The following is a 23,778-nucleotide window of genomic DNA, read 5'->3' as shown; positions in this document are numbered from 1 at the left end:
TTCACAGCCTTCCAGTCTGCTACTTCTATTGCAGAATTAGACCATAAGACCATAAGACATAGGAGTGGAAGTAAGGCCATTTGGCCCATCATGGCTGATGGGCATTTCAACTCCACTTTGCTGCACTCTCCCCGTAGCCCTTAATTCTTTGTGAGATCAAGAATTTATCAATCTCTGCCTTGAAGACATTTAACGTCATGGCCTCCACTGCTCTCCGTGGCAATGAATTCCACTGGCCCACCACTCTCTGGCTGAAGAAATGTCTCCTCATTTCCGTTTTAAATTTACCCCCTCTAATTCTAAGGCTGTGCCCACAGGTCCTAGTCTCCCCGCCTAATGAAAACAACTTCTTAGCGCCACCCTTTCTAAACCATACATTATCTTGTAAGTTTCTATTAGGTCTCCACTCAACCTTCTAAATGCCAATGAATACAATCCCAGGATCCTCAGATGTTGATCGTACATTAAACCTAGCATTCCAGCGATCATCTGTGTGAATCTCTGCTGGACACGCACCAGTGCCAGTATGTCCTTCCTGAGGTGTGTGGCCCAAAATTGGATTTTGGATAGAATTTCGAAAGCTGTTAACAATGTGTCCACCTGTCTCTGTAGCCATTTCTTTTAACTCTAAGTTGAAGGTGATCAAATCCTGTTTTTTTTCTACTTCTCAACTTTATCCCTTAAGACAAACTTTAGAGCTTTTGTTTTAATGCCTTACAAAGCATTAAGTGGTATTGCTTCCCGCAGTGCTTTATGTACCTCTATTCCCAGATGTCATGGTCTTTCATCTCATACTGTTATTTTCCAAGTTAGTATGTGGTTTCTTTATTCTTCATCCTTAAATGCACACCTCATGCTTACCTTTATTGACTGGAATGTGCCAATCACATGCTTATTCTGCAAATTGCATATACTGCATGTAATTGCAGATGGCATAATGTCCATACTGTCCACAAAAATGTCCCCATGAAGGGTCTAGGACCGAAACGTCAGCTTTTGTGCTCCTAAGATGCTGCTTGGCCTGCTGTGTTCATCCAGCTCCACACTTTGTTATCCAAGCTTCCTGCTGCCTGCCACTTTAACACAAAACCATGTTCCCTGGCCAACATCTCTTGTCTCTGGCTTCCTGAGGTGTTTTGACAAAGGTTCACCACAAGCTGGAAGAATAGCATCTCATTTTCTGCCTGGGAAACCTGCAACCTTCAGGATTCAGTACTGTCCCTCAGCACCTTCTCCCATGTCTTCATCCCAAACCCCACACACCAGGCCTTGTCATCACATGGGCTGTTACCACAACCATCCACAGTCCTGAGGGTCATCAGAACTGAAATGTTAACTCTGCTTTCTCTTCACAGATGCTGCCAGATCCAATGAGCTTTTCCAGCAATTTCTGTTTTCATTTCTGATTTACAGCACTTGCGGTTCTTTTGGTTTTTATTTACCACAGTCATTCCCATTGTCAGCTACTGACGAGCCCCATTAGCAGCTAAATAAAATCATAAAAGAACTGTGGATGCTGTAAATCAGGAAAATCAGAAGTTGCTGGAAAAGCTCAGCAGGTCTGGCAGCATCTGTTAAGAGAAAATCAGAGTTACTTTCGTCAGAAACTCTGATGTTCTTTTCACAGATGCTGCCAGACCTGCTGAGCTTTTCCAGCAATTGCTGTCTTTGTTTCCAATTAGCAGATATTCATTCTTCCAGGTTGACCTTTACCCATTCCTTTATCTGCCCAACTGTTCTCTCTCTGGGCTCCATCTCCACCTGCCGTTTGCTCCTTCACCACCCCATCTTCAGCACTTATACTCACCTTTTCCTAGCTGGAATTTAGTTTTGTGAGAGGGTCCCTGGTTAATTCTGCTTTCTCTCCAAAGATGTTTCCAGACCTGATGATTTCTTCCAACAATATCTATTTTTGTTTCTAGTCTGCAGGTCTTTGTTTTGCTAACTAATGTAATTTGTCTATCTCCCTTAGTATCGAATCCACCTCCGATTTAGTGTCATGTCTGAATAGTTCGGGGGTAAAGGAGGACCCTCCTTCCAAAAGTTCCAGGTAAAATGGTGATAATAAAATGTGAGGCTGGATGAACACAGCAGGCCAAGCAGCATCTCAGGAGCACAAAAGCTGACGTTTCGGGCCTAGACCCTTCATCAGAGAGGGGGATGGGGGGAGGGAACTGGAATAAATAGGGAGAGAGGGGGAGGCGGACCGAAGATGGAGAGTAAAGAAGATAGGTGGAGAGAGTGTAGGTGGGGAGGTAGGGAGGGGATAGGTCAGTCCAGGGAAGACGGACAGGTCAAGGAGGTGGGATGAGGTTAGTAGGTAGCTGGGGGTGCGGCTTGGGGTGGGAGGAAGGGATGGGTGAGAGGAAGAACCGGTTAGGGAGGCAGAGACAGGTTGGACTGGTTTTGGGATGCAGTGGGTGGGGGGGAAGAGCTGGGCTGGTTGTGTGGTGCAGTGGGGGGAGGGGATGAACTGGGCTGGTTTAGGGATGCAGTAGGGGAAGGGGAGATTTTGAAACTGGTGAAGTCCACATTGATACCATATGGCTGCAGGGTTCCCAAGCGGAATATGAGTTGCTGTTCCTGCAACCTTCGGGTGGCATCATTGTGGCAGTGCAGGAGGCCCATGATGGACATGTCATCACGAGAATGGGAGGGGGAGTGGAAATGGTTTGCGACTGGGAGGTGCAGTTGTTTGTTGCGAACTGAGTGGAGGTGTTCTGCAAAGCAGTCTCCAAGCCTCCGCTTGGTTTCCCCAATGTAGAGGAAGCCGCACCGGGTACAGTGGATGCAGTATACCACATTGGCAGATGTGCAGGTGAACCTCTGCTTAATGTGGAATGTCATCTTGGGGCCTGGGATGGGGGTGAGGGAGGAGGTGTGGGGACAAGTGTAGCATTTCCTGCGGTTGCAGGGGAAGGTGCCGGGTGTGGTGGGGTTGGAGGGCAGTGTGGAGCGAACACCTCCGCTCAGTTCGCAACAAACAACTGCACCTCCCAGTCGCAAACCATTTCCACTCCCCCTCCTATTCTCTTGATGACATGTCCATCATGGGCCTCCTGCAGTGCCACAATGATGCCACCCGAAGGTTGCAGGAACAGCAACTCATATTCCGCCTGGGAACCCTGCAGCCATATGGTATCAATGTGGACTTCACCAGTTTCAAAATCTCCCCTTCCCCTACTGCATCCCTAAACCAGCCCAGTTCATCCCCTCCCCCCACCGCACCACACAACCAGCCCAGCTCTTCCCCCCCACCCACTGCATCCCAAAACCAGTCCAACCTGTCTCTGCCTCCCTAACCGGTTCTTCCTCTCACCCATCCCTTCCTCCCACCCCAAGCCGCACCCCCAGCTACCTACTAACCTCATCCCACCTCCTTGACCTGTCCGTCTTCCCTGGACTGACCTATCCCCTCCCTACCTCCCCACCTACACTCTCTCCACCTATCTTCTTTACTCTCCATCTTCGGTCCGCCTCCCCCTCTCTCCCTATTTATTCCAGTTCCCTCTCCCCATCCCCCTCTCTGATGAAGGGTCTAGGCCCGAAACGTCAGCTTTTGTGCTCCTGAGATGCTGCTTGGCCTGCTGTGTTCATCCAGCCTCACATTTTATTATCTTGGAATCTCCAGCATCTGCAGTTCCCATTATCTCTGTAAAATGGTGACTTGGTTTTGAGCAGCTTATTGATCCTCCCGTGCGCAGGGGGCGCTGCGGCCTGAGCGGTGCAGAGTTGGTGTTGGAGGGGGGATGATCTTATTACAACTTCTGACAACAATTTCTACCTACTGCACATGCGCAGAATGAGCGGCCTTTTCCAGTTTGGTGGAATCTGTCTGCCCCAGAAAATCGCCTGGGTCCCGGGCGGTTGAGGGTGAAGACTCTTAAAAATGGTTGGTAGTTTCACGAAATAAACATCGATTCTGGTAGTTAACAACTGCGTGGATCGCATGGATCCCTCAGAAAGCGAGGAATGTTCTGTGTTATGAAGGATGGCGATAGATTGTTGGCAGCTTCAGCCGCTGTCTCACTTCCCAACGTGGCCATTGCGCTAAAGGCTGAGAGACCGATTCCAGGGCAGGACGTGAAAGGAATCACCAGTTGCACACTTTTCTGGCCTAAACTACTATGTTTCTCATTTGTAAAATATTGCATTTTGCCCATTTCGATAATTGCACACTGGCTTAAATCATTTTGTGTGGCTCAGGTGCTCTTTCTGTACTGAACTTAGGCCTTCTTGGGCAAGAGAAGTGATCTGATTTGTCGCTTGTCCCCACAGTTAAATCCTTCTTGAGGTTTTCGATTTTAAAAAAAATGTAGGCCTCTCTGTTGAGGCTGGACTTAACGTTTATGGACTTGATAACATTATATACTCTTTAAAATGCCCAATGGTTCAATTTGTTGTCCTGAAGATTGTTTAAAGTTAAATTATTCATATGTATAAAATTAGAGAGTTTAATTTTTTTGTAGATACTCAGAAATAGACAGTTCGGTAATTTTTAACTTAGTCCTGTATAATGGTGTCAACTTGGTTAAGTGGCGAGGGCTTGAAATTCTGAGTATGAAAAATGATGTGCAGTAATTGTGATTTTTTTTTTAAAAGTGGTGGTGTAGTTGTTTCCTTTATTCATTAACAGGATGAGGGCGTTTCTGGCTAGGCCAGCATTTGTTGCCCATCCCAAATTGCCCAGAGGGCAGTTCAGAATCAACCACGTTGCTGTGGGTCTGGAGTCATATGTAGGCCAGACCAGGTGAGGATGGCAGTTTCCTTCCCTAAAGGGCATAAGTAAACCAGATGGGTTTTTCCAACAATCGACAATGGATTCATGGTCATTATGAGATTCTTAATTCCAGATATTTATTGAATTTAAATTCCAACATCTGACATGGCAGGATTCAAACCCAGGCTCCCCAGAACATTATCTGGGCCTCTAGATTAATAGTCCAGTGATAATACAACGAGGCCGTCGTCTCCCCCTAGCGTTGGTACATTTGCTTTAGTCATTATTGGAATGTGGCATTGCCCATCTACAGGTGGCTTGGATAAGAATGGTTAACTTTCTTCCCTAGAGCACAATAGTGAATCACTTGGGCATTACAGTTCAATTGCCTGATGGTCACTTTGTGGATACCAAGTTGCAAATTAGTGAGGTGAGGTTGTAAGTTATGCCCTTTAACATTATCAAGGCTTCTGGATTTTTCATGCAGCAACATAACCACTACATTAGCACAGCTATTTAACAAATAAGTTTCCCATACGTGCTGGGAAAGTACAGGAATGGAAATATTTGGAACCCAATCTGTATTTTTCTTGGAGTGAAAAGTTGTTTCATTGTGACCTAAAATGTCATTTCCCTGCAGTTCAGGTAGTGTACACTTAGGAGAGTGGGAGAATTGAATGTTGGCTGCACTCCTGTAAGATTTTTTTAAAAAGTTTAAATGTCTGTGACCTAAAACAAAAAGCTGTGTATTGGGGAATTTTGTGTGCACAGCAATGAATTTCAGAAGGGTCTGGGATAAGTTGAGCTGTCGATCTGAAATTTAAAAGAAAAATTTGGCTACCTGGCAGCTTCTGTGGATGAGAAACAGTTTGAGTCCGGTATGACTCTTTGGAGGAGGTGAAATGGCACTGGGTGCATTCCACCTGTTGGATGTGATTGGTCAAATGGTCTCCTCCCACGCTGTAGCTATCCTCTGATTTGAGTTGAAATTTCTATTTCGTCTTGTTCTGTTGAAGTTGTAAAGGACATTGGGTGAGGCCTCCTCTGGAATACTGTGCAATTCTGATCTCCCTCTTAGAGGAAGGATGTTATTAAACTGGAGACGGTTCAGAAAAGATTTACCAGGATGTTGCTGGGATTGGAGATATAAAAATACACTAAAGACTGGAACACTTTTCACGTGAATATAAGAGGTTGAGTTTTATAAAATCACAAGGGACATACATGAGGTGAATGACAAGGGTCTTTTCGTTAGTGTGAGGGAGTTCAAAACTGAGGTGCATATTTTTGTAGTGGGAGGAGAAGGATTTAAAAAAGACATGAGGGGCAGTTTTTTAATCCACAGTCACTCGTGCGAACTGCCAGAGAAAATGGTGGATGCAGGTACAGTTCCAGCGTGTAACAGACAATTGGATAAGTTCATGAATAGGAAAGGTTTGGAGGGATATGGCCCAAGCACAAGCAGGTGGGACTAGTTTAGTTTGGAAAGATGGTTGGTGTGGACTGGTTGGACTGATGATCTGTTTGTGTTGTGCTGTTTGCTTTCAGTTTGAGGCATATTAAGTTTGTCCTGCAGAGGTTAATTTTGTCTTGATCAGTGCAAATGAAAACTATCAGTTTTATTTCTTAGCAAATAAAGCTGATGAAACTGAGTATTTGAATAATGGAAACATGCAGAATTATCTAAGTTAAATTTGAAGGCAGCATTACCATCTTTTACAACGAAACTGGCCTCTTGAAGTCAAAAGTCCCAGACAAGCAATCCCTATTTTAAAACTATTCAACCACATTTTTCGGCCTGATTGTTTCTGCCTTTAACAACCAGTCCCCGTAGTTTAGGATCGTAGTTCTTTTGCTCTTAGTTCGTTATTCTTAGTCCTCCAATGTGTAGAGAGTTAAGTGTGGATACAGAAATTTTGCCTTCAGCTAACATTAACCTCGAGCTAGTGTTACCAAACAACTTACAGTTGACCAAACTGTTCAATATTCACATATGTTGCATGAGTTAGTGACTTGTTGTTTGGCAATCTGGCACTTTAGAGCAAGTTAGATAGGTTGAGTGGGCATAAGTGCATTTCAGTCGAAATTTCTCTTATGTGTTTTCTAACAGCAGACAGCAGTAGTCAAATGGCTGGATGCAAAAGGTAGTGAATACTAACGAGATGGACTTGATCTGCTTGAACCTACAGCAATTGTCTTTTAACTGTTGGTGCTATGGCATAAAAATACTTCAGTCGAGATTAGTGATGGTAACATTGTATTGTTTGTGGCATTCTGCTCAAGTAAAATTGGCATTGGTATCGGAGTGAGTATGTTTATAAAACAGCTAGGATATGTGACAGATTGGCAAGTACATCGATATTTGGATACGTTTATCTTGCACATTAAGTTCTTAAAAAGCTAATTTTTTTTTCTTTCAACCATAGGGATTTGTTAAGGTTGTGAAAAGCAAGGCATACTTCAAGCGTTACCAAGTGAAATTTAGGAGGAGGAGAGGCAAGTTAATTGGGGGAAACTGTTAGCCCCTTCCTTGCACTCTGCAAAATTCCAGCAATTGGTGGTGGGACAATGTAATGAAATGTACTCTCTCTTCCATTTTCAGAGGGAAAGACTGATTACTATGCACGAAAACGCTTAGTGGTACAGGATAAGAACAAGTACAATACCCCAAAATATCGGATGATTGTACGATTCACCAACCGGGACATCATATGCCAGGTAAAAGACTTGCATTAATAATTACTCCTCTGTGTTAAGTGGGGCCTACGATAAGAAAGCAATCATGTTGTTGGGCACTTTGAATTTTAATGCTGTGTGAAAGACAAACTCTCTTCTCCCGAAGTAATGCACATGATGTTGATGGCTTCTTACCTTACAGATTGCGTATGCCAAAATTGAGGGTGATATCATTGTATGTGCTGCTTACGGCCATGAATTACCCAAATATGGCATAAAAGTTGGGCTCACCAACTATGCTGCATCTTATTGCACTGGTCTGCTTCTTGCCCGCAGGGTAAGTTCTAGGTTAGCACTCATGCCATTTTAATGCTCTTGCTTTCATAAGAATATTCTTTATGGTCAGAACATTTTGAGTAATTTCTTTATTTAATGTCCTTTATTAGAGGAATATAGAACTTGTAATGGCTGTTAACCATGTCATTTTAATATGGTAAAATATGCAGGGAATATTGTCTTCAATAATCTTAAGAGAGAGGTTTTGGGTGTATAGTTGTGCAATGATCTTTGCATATTCCTTTTTTTCTGCATTACAGTGGCTGAACTTCATAAGCATTTCGTTGGCTGTTAAGTGCTTTGGGACATCCTGAGGTAGTGAAAGGTGCTATATAAATGCAAGTCTTTATTTCTATTGCAGTAGTTAAATATATACAGGAGCATTTAATCACAAGGTCTGAACGTGGGTATGAAAACAATTTGCATTTATGTAGTGCTGTTAACATTGAAAAGCACTGCATGGTGCTTCACAAAAGTGAAATTGTAGTAAAAGTTGAGGAAGGAGCTATTTGGAGAATAATTGAAAGCTATACCTAGTGGGCATAAAAATTGAAAGGGAGTCATGCTGATAGAGGGGAGGCTGTCCAGCCTTTGGAGCCTAATAGTTGAGGACACAGTTGTCAGTGATGGGAAGAATTTGGGGAATGCATAAAAGTTCATCAGGAGTAGTGATTATCAGGGGTGGTCAGGTGTATGGTGTAGGGTCTATTGGCATGTGGGCCAGTGGCCCACAGTCAGATAATGTTTGCGATGTTCTAAGGCATTAAGTGCAGCTGGGATTCTGTGGATATCTGACTGAATTTCCCATTGCCTATTCAATACTGTCTTTTGGGATGAGCCTTTAACAATAGGGAAGATGCTTGCTTTTGGCCTCTAGACTTCACTTCATGGACTCAGGCTGCAAAATCTCAGGGGTGATGAGTGTTTGGAGGGATGCTGGAAGCTATGGAGATTGACAAGCCCATAGAGATTTTGATAGTTTTTTTTTAAATTTGAGAAGGTGGTGAATCAGAATAAGTGTATTTCACAGGGGCAAGGTTGATTGCTAAATTAGGCTTTACGTTGTATAGAATAGAAACAGCAGAATTTTGGGTGAATTGAAGTTGAAAGGGCGGTGAATTGAAAGCTGTCCAGAACAGACTAGAAACATTGAATCTGGAGCTGAGAAAGGCACAGGTGAGATTATCAGTGGAATATGAATGGGTTGAGGAAGATGTGGCGCTGACTGATGTCAGGGAGATCATAAGTTTCTTTATGTGATTAATATCTCAACTTCAAGTAAAACAGTCTGGTTTTGCCTTATGTGTGACAAGGAGAGAGAAAGAGGAGGTTACAAGGGTGGAGTTGTTGTTTGGGATAAAATGACAGTTTATCTTTCCAGTCAGTAACAAGGCTCTGTTTAGGGGGCATGTAACCGGTGCTGAAATTTGGCATCTTGTGATTCCAGTCATAGTTCCAGTGTATACTTTACATCAACACTGCATGCATTTATACTGAACTTCTTTAATTTGGCCTTTTAACACAATAAGTTAATTTCTTCGAGTGTCTGACTTTTTAATTCACTCACAGTATGCTGGCTAGGCAGCATTTATTGCCTATCCCTAGTTGCCTTTGAGGAGGTGGTGGTAAGCTGCTTCTTGACCTGCTATTTTTCATTTGGTGGAGAGATACACCAAAGGGCAATAAAATAAAAATATATACATAAGGAAGAGAGTTCCAACAGTTTGACCCAGCAACGCTAAATAAACAGCAATATATTTCCGAGTCAGAATGGTGAGTGGCTCGGAGGCAAATTTCCAGCTGGTGGTATTTGTGTATCTGCTGTTCATGTGTTTCTGATGGTAGTGGTCTTGGGTTTGACAGGTACTGTTTAAGGAGCCTTGGTGAATTAAAGTTTGGGAGTAGCTGGCTTATGCTAGTATCAACGTCAAACACCCCATGGGTGCTGCATTGGTCACGTGTAGAATGAAGAGTCTTCAGTTCTATCAACAACATAAATTAACACCTCCAAACAAAGCAAAATCTGATGGGCTAACAGGAAATTATTCAGGTCAGCAACATCTGTGGAGGGAAACATAATTAACGTGTCATGTTGATGACCCAGTACTTCTGAAAGGTCATTGATCTGAACATGATGTTGATTACTTCTTACTTTGACAAAGTGAAACAGATATTTTTCCTCTACACCTGACTGTTAACAATATAAAAGGGCAGTGCTCGGATCCACATTGGTTGCCATTCCTATGGATTTTGATGAAAAATTGGAACAGATTTGTATGAAATTTAAATCTGTGTACACTTCAATATAGTTATGTAAAACACATACAGTAGATTTCTTGTCCACAGCAGATTTTAACACTGTCTTCTTGGTATTGTAGTTGTGGGTTTACTTTTAACAAATAAAAATTGTTAACAATCTTTGACATTTTTTCGTTTTAAAAAGTTGCTGAACAAATTTGGGTTGGACAAGATCTATGAGGGGCAGGTGGAAGTGACTGGTGATGAATACAATGTAGAAAGCATTGATGGGAAGCATGGTGCTTTCACCTGCTATCTTGATGCTGGACTGGCCAGAACCACCACAGGCAACAAAGTCTTTGGAGCTTTGAAAGGTGCAGTTGATGGCGGCCTGTCTATTCCACATAGGTAAGGGGCTGCATTGTGTCTTTTATTTCTAATGTTATTTTGTAATTTCAGGGTTTAATTTTGTGATTTGATGCCTGATGTTGAAATACACTGAACAATGCAAAATTAGTGGGGGGGAAAGAAAGAATAGTATGTAGGGGATTGCATCTATACGTTTAATTCCTGACCTCAACAGTGCCTTTGAAATGTGGCTGTAACGAACAGGAACAAAAATATGGATAGATCATGCCCAATGGTTGATGCAACCAACAATAATGACTGATCTAAATAACGTTGCCATAGTTTCTTATAAACCTACATGAAAGTAACAGTTTACTTGAATTTCAGGTAACTGGTTTTGAGGTTTTTCCATGTTTTTGTATCTGCGTTGACATAATTTGAGTGGAGCTTACTTAAGTTATTCTTACGTGTGATGTAAATTTTGTGACAGTCTAGATTGAAAGCAGTTCATAACTTCTGTAAAGAGAAAAACAAGTGGAATATTAAATACACTGATTTCTTAAATTCCAGCACCAAGCGATTTCCTGGTTATGACTCTGAAAGCAAGGAGTTCAATCCTGAAGTTCATCGTAAACACATCTTTGGGTTGAATATAGCAGAATACATGCGCTACCTAATGGATGAGGATGAGGATGCTTATAAGAAGCAATTTTCTCAGTACATCAAGCATGGAGTAACAGCGGACCAGGTAAGGAAATGGATATTTTTTTAAAAATATACACAATTCTCCTTGATCTGTTTTGAACAACTGGTCTTTATAGCCCAGAGTGAGATGTTAGAGTAGTTTCAACGGCAGAGTTAGAGTAGTCCTGTGTAGAAAAACAAGATATCAAGTTAAATGCATTCTGTGGTTATTTTCAGGCGCATAGATAGCCAGAATCCTACTGAACATACAAATTGAGGAAACGAAAATTTACACTAAGCAAGATTTTAAAAATATTATACTTAATTTATTCTGTTAATCATTGTTTTAACAAAAAATCCATCCGCCAACAAAGTAAAACTTGACAATGAGCCACATGTGATGTTGGCATTTATTTTGAAAGGACTTGAATATAAAAGCAGGGATATACTACTGAGGCTCTAAGTCTCTGCTGAGGCCACATTTGGAATATTGTGTGCAGTTTTGGGCCCCATATCTCAGGTAGGATGTACTGGCCCTGGAGTGGGTTCAGAGGAAGTTCACAAGAATAGTCCCAGGAATGAGAAGCTTAACATATGAGGAATGTTTGAAGACTCTGGGACTGTACTCATTGGAGTTTAGAAGGATGAGGGAACTAATTGACACTTACAGAATACTGAATGGCCTGGACAGAGTGGATGTTAGCAAGATGCTTCCATTGGTAGGAGAGACTAGGACCCTAGGGCACAGCCTTCGGGTAAAGGGAAGGCTTCTTAGAATGGAGATAAGGAGAAACTTCTTTAGACAGAGAGTGGTGAATTAATGGAATTCACTGCCACAGAAGGCTGTGGAGGCCAGGTTATTGAGTACATTTAAGACTGAGATAGACAGGTTCTTGATTATCAAGGGTTACAGGGAGAAAACGGGAAAATGAGGTTAAGGAACTTATCAACCATGATTGAATAGTGGCGCAGACTTGATGTCTTATGGTTTTATGAAATTTTAAGATCAGTGTTCTGAAGATAGACGAAAGGAGAGGTTGTAAGGAGATGAGTTTATGGAGGAAATTCCATAGCTTTGTGTCTAAACAACTGAAAGCATAATAACACTTAAAATCAGGGATGTACAAGGCAATAGAATTGGAGCAGTGCAAAGACTTTGGATGTTTGTTGACTCAAGGAGCAGTTCAGAGAGAATGAGGTACAGAGCCCTGCTGTGATTTGAAACCGAAGATGAGATATGCCATTGTAGTTAACAGGGTTAACTGGTTGATAGGGCATATGCCAGTTAGAACTTTGGCATTGGATTTTTGGTTCGGTTCAAGTTAATGGCGGGTGGAAGATGGGAGGGCTTGCTGGAGTGTGCTGTTATGGCTGGAGACAGTTGAGGCTTAAGATAACAAGACATGTCGATGAGCTGATTGAGGGCCAGAGAACGCTTATGAAAGTGGAACAAACAATCTGATAAAATAGGAAGTGGATGAACACAGCAGGCCAAGCAGCATCTCAGGAGCACAAAAGCTGACGTTTCGGGCCTAGACCCTTCATCTTTTGTGCTCCTGAGATGCTGCTTGGCCTGCTGTGTTCATCCAGCCTCACATTTTATTATCTTGGAATTCTCCAGCATCTGCAGTTCCCATTATCTCTGATAACATAGGAAGCTCATTTCATTGACAGGATGTCAGGATTGTGAATGATACGGTTCAGTTTCTGGCAGTATTTCTGCTGTTATTTCTATGTTTATGTTAAAGAATGTGTGGTAGTTTTGAGGGCCTAGTTTGATGAAGAACCAGACAGGCTGAACCTTGCATCATTGAGAAAGGAAGGATTTGTAGTATTAATTTTGGCTTGATGTTGCGGTAGAGATGAATTTGTTGCTTCTGTAGTTGGAAGAAATAATTAATCAATTGTCCAACCTGCTGAAAGATTGATGCAAAAGTCAGCAGACAACCATAGTAGTATTATATTGCATTGATTAAAGTTCTTGTCAAAGTACATTTCATAGTAGTTTCGTTGCGGAATAGTTTGACACATTGCCAGAGCAGGGCAGTTGGGGCTGGGCCATAAAATGCTGGTCTATCCAGTGATGCCTATGTCCACTGAATGTTTTTAAAAAAAGGCTTGCCTTTCATTGTTTATCAAATTCAGTTGAGCATATTCCTCTCCTGCAGTGTAAACTATTGTGACTTGTTAGAAATTCAACGTTGCTTTGAGAATGTTTCTTTTTTCACCAGTATACTACTACTGTACTGCTGAGAATGTTTGTAATACAAAAGTAAGACATTTATCTCTGCTTTGTCTGTGCTGACTCTGCAAAATCAATTCACGTAGTCACAGTTGCCATTCCTTTCCTTGGAGCTCTGCAACTTTTTTTGAGTTTACTGAATTCTGTTTTGATGGCCACAATTAAATCCTGCTCCCCTACTCTATCAGGTACAGTATTCCAGATTATAATTATGGTATGTTTAAATAATAATGGTATGTTTAAAAAAGTAGTTTTTGTATTGCCATGGGACCTTTTGCCAGTCTATGTTAATGTGTTTACTGGTTCTTGACTATTTGAACAATGGGAAGCTTCTCAATTTACTGTCCAAACCCCTAATGATCTTGAGCACCTGTTTCAAATCTGTTGACCTTCTGCAAGAACAAACTCAGCTTCTCCAATCTATCCAGAAATTTTTAAAAATTCTTTTAATGGAATGAGGTATCACTGGCTAGGCCAGTGATTAATGTGCATTGACTTCGAGGCTGAGCCAATATTTCATGAAGTTTCATCACAACTCTCTTATTTGTACTGTATGCCTTTCAAGCATAAGCCTGGGTCTTTTTGCTCTGCATCTGTTAAGATTGTATTCCTAGTTTATATTTCCTCTCCTCATCCTTCCTACCAGAAGGTGTCAATTTGCACTTCTTTGCATTAAATTCTATTTGCCACCTGTCCCTGTTTTTCCACTATTATTATGCTATGTTTTCTTGAAGTCTGTCGCTATCTCCCACTTGGTTCACAATAATTGCATGTTTTCTTACGGTACTATCTGCAAATTTTGAAATTCTGCCCTGCGTACCTCAAATTGTTAACAAGCAAAGCCATTGAACTGGCTTAAAAAATAAATGTTCACCACTGCTTTTTTTTTTCCTGTTTTGTGCCTAACTTCTGTATTCTGCTGTCCTAAATTTCATGGGCTTTGCTGGCAAGCTTTTAACATAGCATTTTTATTAAACATATTTTTGGAAGTCCATTATTCTCTCCAATTGGTTATTTTGTACTCCAGTTAATCAATGAGTAGAAAAGAAATTGAGATCGATTTTTAAACACTGGTGGCATCATGTGACAAACTATGAAAATGGAATTGCAGTAATTGAAGAAGTTCAGTACTCTGGATAGTAAACACTGGCTTTTTTGTGATATCCTTATTTGAAACTTTTTTAAAAACGATTTAAGTCTTACATTTTTGGCCAAAGCTTGAAGGGATGTTCAGTAAAGGAATGTTTAATCATGGTGCAAGGTTATTTATTGAAACTGCTTTTTTTCAAAATTTTCATAGATAGAAGATTTGTACAAGAAAGCCCACGCTGCTATTAGACAAAACCCTGTTCATGAGAAGAAGCCCAAGAGAGAAGTCAAGAAAAAGAGGTATTACCATGAATACTACATTTATTTATGACAATTACAAGAAGTAATATTAGACCTTAATCTTTCTTATTCATTGAAAATAAAGATTTATTTTAGAATGAGGCTGAATCTGCTTTCAGGTCAAGAAGTGAAGGTAATATCTTTATTGAAAGAGTGCATTTTTTAAAATGTACAAGCGTAACTAGGTGCACGCTTACTTGTGGATCAACTTTTTGTACATAGTCAAAAAGTCATTTGCAACTAAGCCCAAATTCTTAGCATGTGCGTGAAAGCAAATGTTTTATCTAATTATAACTAGTGTTAAGTAGAAATGAGCTACTGTTATGTGAGAGCGTGTATCCATTAACGTAAATCCCTCAAGCTGCCTTGCTGCCCATTGTGTTACTTGGCTTGCAATGAGCTACTTTTAAATAAAAACTGAAAATGCACAGCTCTGAAAATACCTTGGATAGAGAGAATTTGCGACAACTAGCAAAAGGGACTTTATAGTCATAGTTCATCTTCTGAACCCCAGGACATTGCTACAGGGGTTCCTTAGCATTGTGTCTTCAACCCAACTGTCTTCGGTTGCTTTATCAATGATCTCTCCATCATAAGGTCAGAAGTGGGGATGATAGCACCAGATTGTGTTTTGTTCAATATCATTTGCAACTCCACATATTGAAGTAGTCCTTGCCTGTATGGAACAAATCCTGGACAACATTCAAGCTTGGGCTGATGGGAGACACAAATGTTACTTGCTACTTTGGTGATAGGAAATTACATTTTTAAAGAGAGAGAGATTAGCCATCTCCCCTTGACGTTACAGCATCATTATCACTCAGTCCATCATTGTCAACTTCACAGTCATGACTGTTGAGCAGAAACTTAATTAGAACTGCCATATAAATACTATCCCTGAAACAAAGCAGGACAAAGGCTGGAAATTCTGCAGAGAATGTTTTACTTCCTGACTCCCCATGCTTGTTCAGCACTTTTCAAGAAACAAGTTAGGAATATTCTCTATTTAATGGCATTGCATCCATGCCAGTAGCATCCAGAAGTTCCTCCATCACAGCAAATTCATCAATTGATTGACATGCCATTTGCTTTAAATCTTTACACCATCCATCATGACATATAGTAGCAGCAATGTATCCATCTACAAGACTTGGAACTCAATCCGTCATTTTTTCCATTGTCCCTGATTCAAAATCTTTTAAACCACTTTCTAACAGCATGGAAGGAGTATCTGCATCACGTGGACTGCAGCAGTTCAAGAAGGAACACAATGCCATTCTCTCAAAGCTAAATAAGGACAGCCAGTCAAAGTTGGCCTACCCAGCACTGCCTCAGCCCTGTGAAAGCACTTGTCTTAAAAACAAGACTTTTTACGTTTTTTGAAATGTTGCCTGGCGTGGGGAGCTGTCATTCATCCCTTTATTCTATTAATCTGCCATCTGTTCTGGCCTAGCTTTGTGTGATAGGGAAATGCTGAGGCTGCATCATTATAAGCTGCTTCTTCAATTTGCAGTTTGAAGAGCATCTTTCTGCACTAGGTCATCTTCCTGCTGCTGCCTCCCTAGCAGGAGTTGCTGCTGCTCAGGCGTAGGACATTTTGATAGTCACCAAGCTGAGGGTCCATTATTGATGCAATACTCAGACCGAACCACAGCCTGCCACTTGGCTCTTGCTTTAACCCTGGAAAGGAGGGAAATTCTGGATGGTCAGGATCTCAGCCACGTCCTGTTGGGGAGAGTTTAAACTAATGTGGCAGGGGGATGGGAACCAAATATTGGACAGAAAAGAGGTAGTAATGAAAGCCTGTAGGGAACTAGATAATGGAGTCAGTGAGACTAAAGGGAATAGTAGTCGGGGAGCAGATGATGAACACAAAGGGACAGGTAGTCTGAGGTGCATTTGTTTTAATGTGAGAAGTGTAGTAGATAAGGCAGATGAGCTTAGGGCTTGGATCGGTACCTGGAGGTACGATGTTATTGCTATTACTGAGACTTGGTTGAGGGAAGGGCACGACTGGCAACTAGTTGTCCCAGGATATCGATGCTTCAGGCAGGATAGAGAGGGAGGTAAAAGGGGTGGAGGAGTTGCAGTAATGGTCGAAGACAATATCACAGCCGCACTGAAGGAGGGCCCCATGGAGGACTCAAGCAGTGAGGCATATGGGTAGAACTCAGAAATAGGAAGGATGCAGTAACAATGCTGGGGCTGTACTACAGGCCTCCCAACAGCGAGCGTGAGATAGAGGTACAAATATGTAAGCAGATAATGGAAAGGTGTAGGAGAAACAGGGTGGTGGTGATGGGAGATTTTAATTTTCCCAACATTGACTGGGATTGACTCAATGTTAGGGGTCAAGACAGAGCCGAGTTTGTAAGGTGTGTCCAGGAGGGTTTTCTAGAGCAGTACATATGTAGTCCAACGCGGGAAAGGGCCATACTGGACCTGGTGCTGGGGAATGAACCCGGCCAGGTGGTTGATATTACAGTAGGGGACTGCTTTGGAAATAGCGACCACAATTCCGTAAGTTTTACAGTTCTCATGGACAAGGATAGGAGTGGTCCTAAAGGAAGAGTACTAAACTGGGGGAAGGCCGACTATACCAAGATTCGGCAGGATCTGAGGAATGTAGATTGGGAGAAACTGTTTGAAGGTAAATCCACATTTGATACGTGGGAGGCTTTTAAGGAGAGGTTGATTAGCTTGCAGGAGAGACATGTTCCTGTGAAAATGAGGAATAGAAAAGGCAAGATTAGGGAGCCATGGATGACAGGTGAAATTGTGAGACTAGCCAAGAGAAAACAGGAAGCATACATGAGGTCTAGGCGACTGAAGACAGACAAAGCTTTGCAAGAATATCGGGAATGTAGAGTGAATCTGAAACGAGGGATTAAGAGGGCTAAGAGGACATGAGATATTGCTGGCAAACATGGTTAAGGAAAATCCCAAAGCCTTTTATTCATATATAAAGAGCAAGAGGGTAACTAGAGAAGGGATTGGCTCACTTAAGGACAAAGAAGGAAAGTTATGTGCTGAGTCAGAGAAAATGGGTGACATTCTTAATGAGTATTTTGCATCAGTATTTACCAAGGAGAGGGACATGACGGATGTTGAGGTTAGGGATAGATGTTTGCTTACTCTAGGTCAAGTTGACATAAGGAAGGAGGAAGTGTTAGGTATCCTAAAAGACATTAAAGGTGGACAAGTCCCCAGGTCCGGATGGGATCTCTCCTAGGTTTCTGAGGGAAGCGAGAGAGGAAATAGCCGGGGCCCGAACAGATATCTTTGCAGTGTCCTTAGACACGGGTGAGGTCCCGGAGGCCTGGAGATTTGCTAATGTTGTCCCCTTGTTTAAAAAGGGCAGCAAGGATAATCCAGGTAATTATTGTCCAGTGAGCCTGACGTCAGTGGTAGGGAAGCTACTGGAGAAGATACTGAGGGATAGGATCTATTCCCAATTAGAATAAAAAGGGCTTATCTGTGATAGGCAACATGGTTTTGTACAGGGAAGGTCACGTCTTACCAACTTAATAGAATTCTTTGAGAAGGTGACAAAGTTGATTGATGAGGGAAAGGCTGTAGATGTCATATACATGGACTTCAGTAAGGCATTTGATAAGGTTCCCCATGGCAGGCTGATGGAGAAAGTGAAGTCACATGGGGTCCAGGGCGTGCTAGCTAGATGGATTAAAAAAAACTGGCTGGGCAACAGGAGACAGAGGGTAGTAGTAGAAGGGAGTTTCTCAAATTGGAGACCTGTGACCAGTGGTGTTCCACAGGGATCTGTGCTGGGACCACTGTTGTTTGTGATATATGTAAATGATTTGGACGAAGATGTAGGTGGTCTGATCAGCAAGTTTGCTGATGACACTAAGATTGGTGGAGTAGCTGATAGTGATGGGGACTGTCAGAAGTTACAGCAGAATATAGATAGACTGGAGAGTTGGGCAGATAAATGGCAGATGGAGTTCAATCCGGGCAAATGCGCGGTTATGCATTTTGGAAGATCAAATTCAAGGGCGAACTATACAGTAAATGGAAAAGTCCTAGGGAAAATTGATGAACAGAGAGATCTGGGTGTTCAGGTCTCCATTGTTCCCTGAAGGTGACAACGCAGGTCAATAGGGTGGTCAAGAAGGCATATGGCATGCTTTCCTTCATTGGGCGGGGTATTGAGTACAAGAGTTGGCAGGTCATGTTACAGTTTTGTAGGACTTTGGTTCGGCCACATTTGGAGTACTGTGTACAGTTCTGGTTGCCACATTACCAAAAGGATGTGGATGCTTTGGAGAGGATGCAGAGGAGGTTCACCAGGATGTTGCCTGGTATGGAGGGTGCTAGCTATTGAAGAGAGGTTGAGTAGATTAGGATTATTTTCATTAGAAAGACGGAGATTGAGGGGGGACCTAATTGAGGTCTGCAAAATCATGAGGGGTATAGACAGGGTGGATAGCAAAAAGCTTTTTCCCCCCCAGAGTGGGGGACTCAATTACTAGGGATCATGAGTTCAAAGTGAGAGGAGGAAAGTTTAAGGGAGATATGCGTGGAAAGTTCTTTACACAGGGTGGTGGGCGCATGGAACGCGTTGCCAGAGGAGGTGGTAGACGCAGACACGTTAGCGTCTTTTAAGATATATTTGGGCAGGGAGCAAATGGACACAGACCCTTAGAAAATAGATGACAGGTTAGACAGAGGATCTTGATTGGCGCAGGCTTGGCGGGCCGAAGGGCCTGTTCCTGTGCCGTAGGTTTCTTTGTTCTTTGTTCTTCGTCCTGTCTTCACCAGCAGCCGTTCCTGGCTGTGCCTTCCCGAGTCCTGAGTGCTACTGAGCATCCTGGCTCGGAAATATAGTGTTGCTGAAACCACCCCCTCCACCCCCAAACACCCAGCAAAACTGCACTACTGTCCGAAAGGCAATTCAAGAAGACAAGAAATGCTGGCCAGCCAGCAGTGCTCACACCATTTGAAGGAATAAAAAAACTCAACTGCCCACCAGTGGTAAAACTGCTGCTCAGCCACTCGTGTCTAAACCTGAACTGCTATTCCTAATGAGGTTTGGTCCCTTTTTCGCAGAAGTATGGATCCAGGTGGAGTTGGCTGAAGAGAAGCCACTCTTGCCTGCCAAACAAATCTAAGGAAGGTTAACATCCAAATTGGGATTTAAGGAGGAAAAAGTTTGGCAAGTGTCTGTTTGGAGATAGTTATAGAGGAAGAAAAAGCGGTATAGAGTGCTCATTGGGGAAGGAGGGATGGGGAGCTCTGATCTTGGAGAACAAGAGCTATGGAATGGGTAATTGGAAAGAGAAGCTTCTCCGCATAATAGGGAGGAGGCAGGTTTGGAAGAGGGGTATGTGGTTGGTTGCAGTGACAGGGACTTCACTATTATGACCATGGAGCATGTAGAACATGGCTGAAATCTCCAAGAGTCATAAAACTAACCCTTCTTCAAACTACCATTAAAAATAGATTTTCATAATTATATGATGTACTGTTAATTTTTAAAATGAGAGCTTTAACACAGTCACAATACTATTTCATTACTATCTTGTTTTTGCAGCTGTCTCTGTAAAATAATCTCTTGCTTTTTAAAATACATTCATGGGAATGGGGCATTGCTGGCAGGGCCAGCCTTTGCTACCTGTCCCTGTTTGCCCTTGAGAAGGTGATGCTGAGTTTAAAAACTGGTCACGTTGCAAAATGCTTTGCTAAACACTGCTTGTAGTTCTTTTGATTCAGGTACGTAATCTGGCAAATTTTTTTTTGCTTCTGGTAGCGACTTGATTTGTCATTACATGCATTAAACGCCAAGCTACATTGTTGATTTTAGGCAGCTGTTCACCGTCTTGTTGGAAGTCTTTTTAAAAAAAAATGGAATCTAAATGTGCCTGTGATAATGGGAACTGCAGATGCTGGAGAATCCAAGATAATGAAACGTGAGGCTGGATGAACACAGCAGCATCTCAGGAGCACAAAAGCTGACGTTTCGGGCCTAGACCCTTCATCAGAGAGGGGGATGGGGTGAGGGTTCTGGAATAAATAGGGAGAGGGGGGGGAGGCGGACCGAAGATGGAGAGGAAAGAAAATAGGAGAGTATAGGTGGGGAGGTAGGGAGGGGATAGGTCAGTCCAGGGAAGATGGACAGATCAAGGAGGTGGGATGAGGTTAGTAGGTAGGAGATGGAGGTGCGGCTTGGGGTGGGAGGAAGGGATGGGTGAGAGGAAAAATAAGTTAGGGAGGCAGAGACAGGTTGGACTGGTTTTGGGATGCACTGGGTGGAGGGGAAGAGCTGGGCTGGTTGTGTGGTGCAGTGGGGGGAGGGGACGAACTGGGCTGGTTTTGGGATGTGGTGGGGGAAGGGGAGATTTTGAAGCTGGTGAAGTCCACATTGATACCATTGGGCTGCAGGGTTCCCAAGCGGAATATGAGTTGCTGTTCCTGCAATCTTCGGGTGGCATCATTGTGGCACTGCAGGAGGCCCATAATGGACATGTCATCTAAAGAATGGGAGGGGGAGTGGAAATGGTTTGCGACTGGGAGGTGCAGTTGCTTATCCCGAAACGTCAGCTTTTGAGCTCCTGAGATGCTGCTGGGCCTGCTGTGTTCATCCAGCCTCATATTTTATTATCTAAATGTGCCTGTTCACTTGAAGTTTAATTTAGAAGGACTTGCATTCCACAACAGCTCATAAATTGCTATAAATATATGAATCCTAGTCACATACAACTTTCAGACCTCATGGTACTGTGATGCTTGGGCATCATTTAACATTTGAGCTTGGTGATGGTTGAAGATCGTTGAATACTTTTGTTGTTGAGTGACTATTTAATTTTCTGCAAAAAAGCTGAGTGTTATTGTTTTAGTGACAAATATTGAACTATTTTTCTTATTTTATAGGTGGAACCGTCCTAAGATGTCATTGGAACAGAGAAAGGATCGTATTGCTCAAAAGAAGGCCAGCTTCCTCAGGGCACAGGAACAGAATGGCGACAGTTGAACGGTTGCCTTTTGCCATTATTCAGCAAAACAATAAATCTGATTCATGTAAACAGCTAAATAAATTTAAAGAAAAACTGCTTCTGTTTATATTGAGTGTGAAATTTGAAGGGACAAGAAAATTAGTATTTCAGTGGAGTTTAATGTAACTGTGATTTTCCCCTCAGTAAGTTGAGGCCCCGTTTTCCCCTTCATGATAGGGAGTGAAGTCTAATGCAGAGCAGAAATATGCACATGGAAATTCTGGGTTGCTGAGGCTTTTGTTTACTTTTTGGTCTAATCCTACCTATTGTGGCTTACAGGTTTCCAGCAGTAGTGCTGCTTAAAAAGCTGCCATATGGAAATCGGATCTCTATTTCAGTTGTATTTGAACTCAAAAGATCACTAGGATAGATAACTGTACAAGCAGCTACTTTGTTTAGGTAATCCAAGTTGTCTAAATTTAGGAGCATACCTGCAACCATTTGAGGATTCTTAAATTTTGATTGAATTTGTACCTTGCTGTTCTGAAAGTCTGTTCCTGTGTTGGTGAACTAAAAGGGGGAAGAAGTACTGACTGGTAATTAGTCTTTGAACCGGCCTGGAAACAAATGAACAAGGTGAACGAACGCGAGTGGAGTACAAAAGAGATAAAATTGTATAATTACTTAATTTTGAACTGCAGTGGTGTCACACGTTGCAATTTCCACTGTCGGACAACATATATGGAAAGAATAAGACATTTAATTAAATCACTTGACTGGCTTTTGCTGTAAATGTGGAGGTATTCCCCAGGGATCAGTGCTGGGACCTCTGCTGGTTGTGGCCTGCAGAAATGATTTGGAGGAAAATGTGGCTGCTGCAATTAGTAAGTTTTATAGACAATACAAAGATTGAAGTTGTGGATTGGTGGAGTGTGAACACGTCAGGATACAGCGGAATATAGATCAGTTGGAGGCACAGGCAGCAAAGTGGCAGATGGTGTTTAATCCACACAAATGTGAGGCAGCGCAGTACAGGTGGAAACCATACAGTGAATAGCACAAGCATGCAAGTATTGATATGCTGAGGGACCTGGGCAGGCAGGTCCACATGATGAGGTTGTAAAAAAAGGGTCTGTGGCATAATTGGGGAGCTCAGTGGTTAGCACTGCAGCCTCACAGCACCAGGGACCTGGGTTCATTTCCAGTCTTGGGCGACTGTGGAGTTTGCACGTTCTCCCTGTGTCTGTGTGGGTTTCCTCTGGGTGCTGTGGTTTCCTCCTACAGTCCAAAGATGTGCAGGCTAGGTGGATTGGCCGTGCTAAATTGCCCGTAGTGTTCAGGGGTGTGTGGGTTACAGGGGGATGGGTCTGGGTGGGATGCTGCAAGGGGCGGTGTGGACTTCTGGGCCGAAGGGCCTGTTTCCACACTGTAGGGAATCTAGTTTAAAAAAAAATTGCCTTCATTGGAAGGGGCATTGAGTATAAGAATAAGCAAGCTATGTTGCAGCTTTATAGGACTTAAGTTAGGCCACACTTGGAATAATGCGCAAAATTCTGGTCACCACCGTACCGAAGGATGTGGATGCTTTGGGAAGGGTACAGAAAAGATTTGCCAGGATGTTGCCTGGTACGGGGGAATTTAGAAATGAAGGAAGGTTGGATAGACTGGGTTTGTTTTCACTGGAGTACAGGAGGTTGAGGGGTGTCCTGACAGAAGTTTAAAAGTTTGTGACTGGCAAGAATAGAGTAGAAAGTCTGAGGCTCCCCCCCTCCAGAGTGGAGGGCTCAGTTACTAGGGGACACAGATTCAAGTGGGGGGGGGGGGGTGGGGTGGAAATGTTGAAGAGAGATGTGCGAGACAAGTTTTTCGCACATAGGGTGGTGAGTGGAATGTGCTGCAGAGGATATGGTCGAATAGTGGCAATGAAAGATCAGTTGGATGAGTTTGTGAATACAGGGAAACATCCTGTAAGTGAGGACAGTTGTAGTATGGAGGCCAAAATGTGTCAGTGCAGGCTTGGGGGTGAGGTAGGGTGCAAAGATCCATTTCCTGTGCTATATAGTTCTTTGGGTGTGAGCTAAGTATGATGATTTGCCAAATCATTTTAAAAAAAACCTGCAGTACTGAGCAGGCATGCCAACAGAGGGTGCACAAGACAGTTCAGGACTAAATTAGACACCATCTATTAGATG

The 23,778-nt window shown here is 42.6% G+C and overlaps 1 protein-coding gene across 1 annotated transcript; it reads left to right on the top strand.

Annotated features, from left to right (window-relative positions):
• The first annotated feature begins 3,758 nt into the window (after nt 1-3,758).
• On the top strand, nt 3,759-21,703 carry rpl5a (ribosomal protein L5a). Its single transcript, XM_048539304.2, has 8 exons — nt 3,759-3,892; nt 7,147-7,216; nt 7,323-7,438; nt 7,599-7,733; nt 10,176-10,378; nt 10,889-11,066; nt 14,545-14,633; nt 21,525-21,703. The coding sequence occupies exons 1-8, from the start codon at nt 3,890-3,892 to the stop codon at nt 21,622-21,624; spliced, it is 894 nt and encodes a 297-aa protein (XP_048395261.2). The 5' UTR covers nt 3,759-3,889; the 3' UTR covers nt 21,625-21,703.
• Nucleotides 21,704-23,778: the final 2,075 nt, after the last annotated feature.

Source organism: Stegostoma tigrinum, chromosome 8 (assembly GCF_030684315.1).
Source record: "Stegostoma tigrinum isolate sSteTig4 chromosome 8, sSteTig4.hap1, whole genome shotgun sequence".
Classification (NCBI taxonomy): Eukaryota; Metazoa; Chordata; class Chondrichthyes; order Orectolobiformes; family Stegostomatidae; genus Stegostoma; species Stegostoma tigrinum.
Note: the sequence above shows the minus strand (reverse complement) of the source record. Positions and strands in the feature narration are given on the sequence as shown.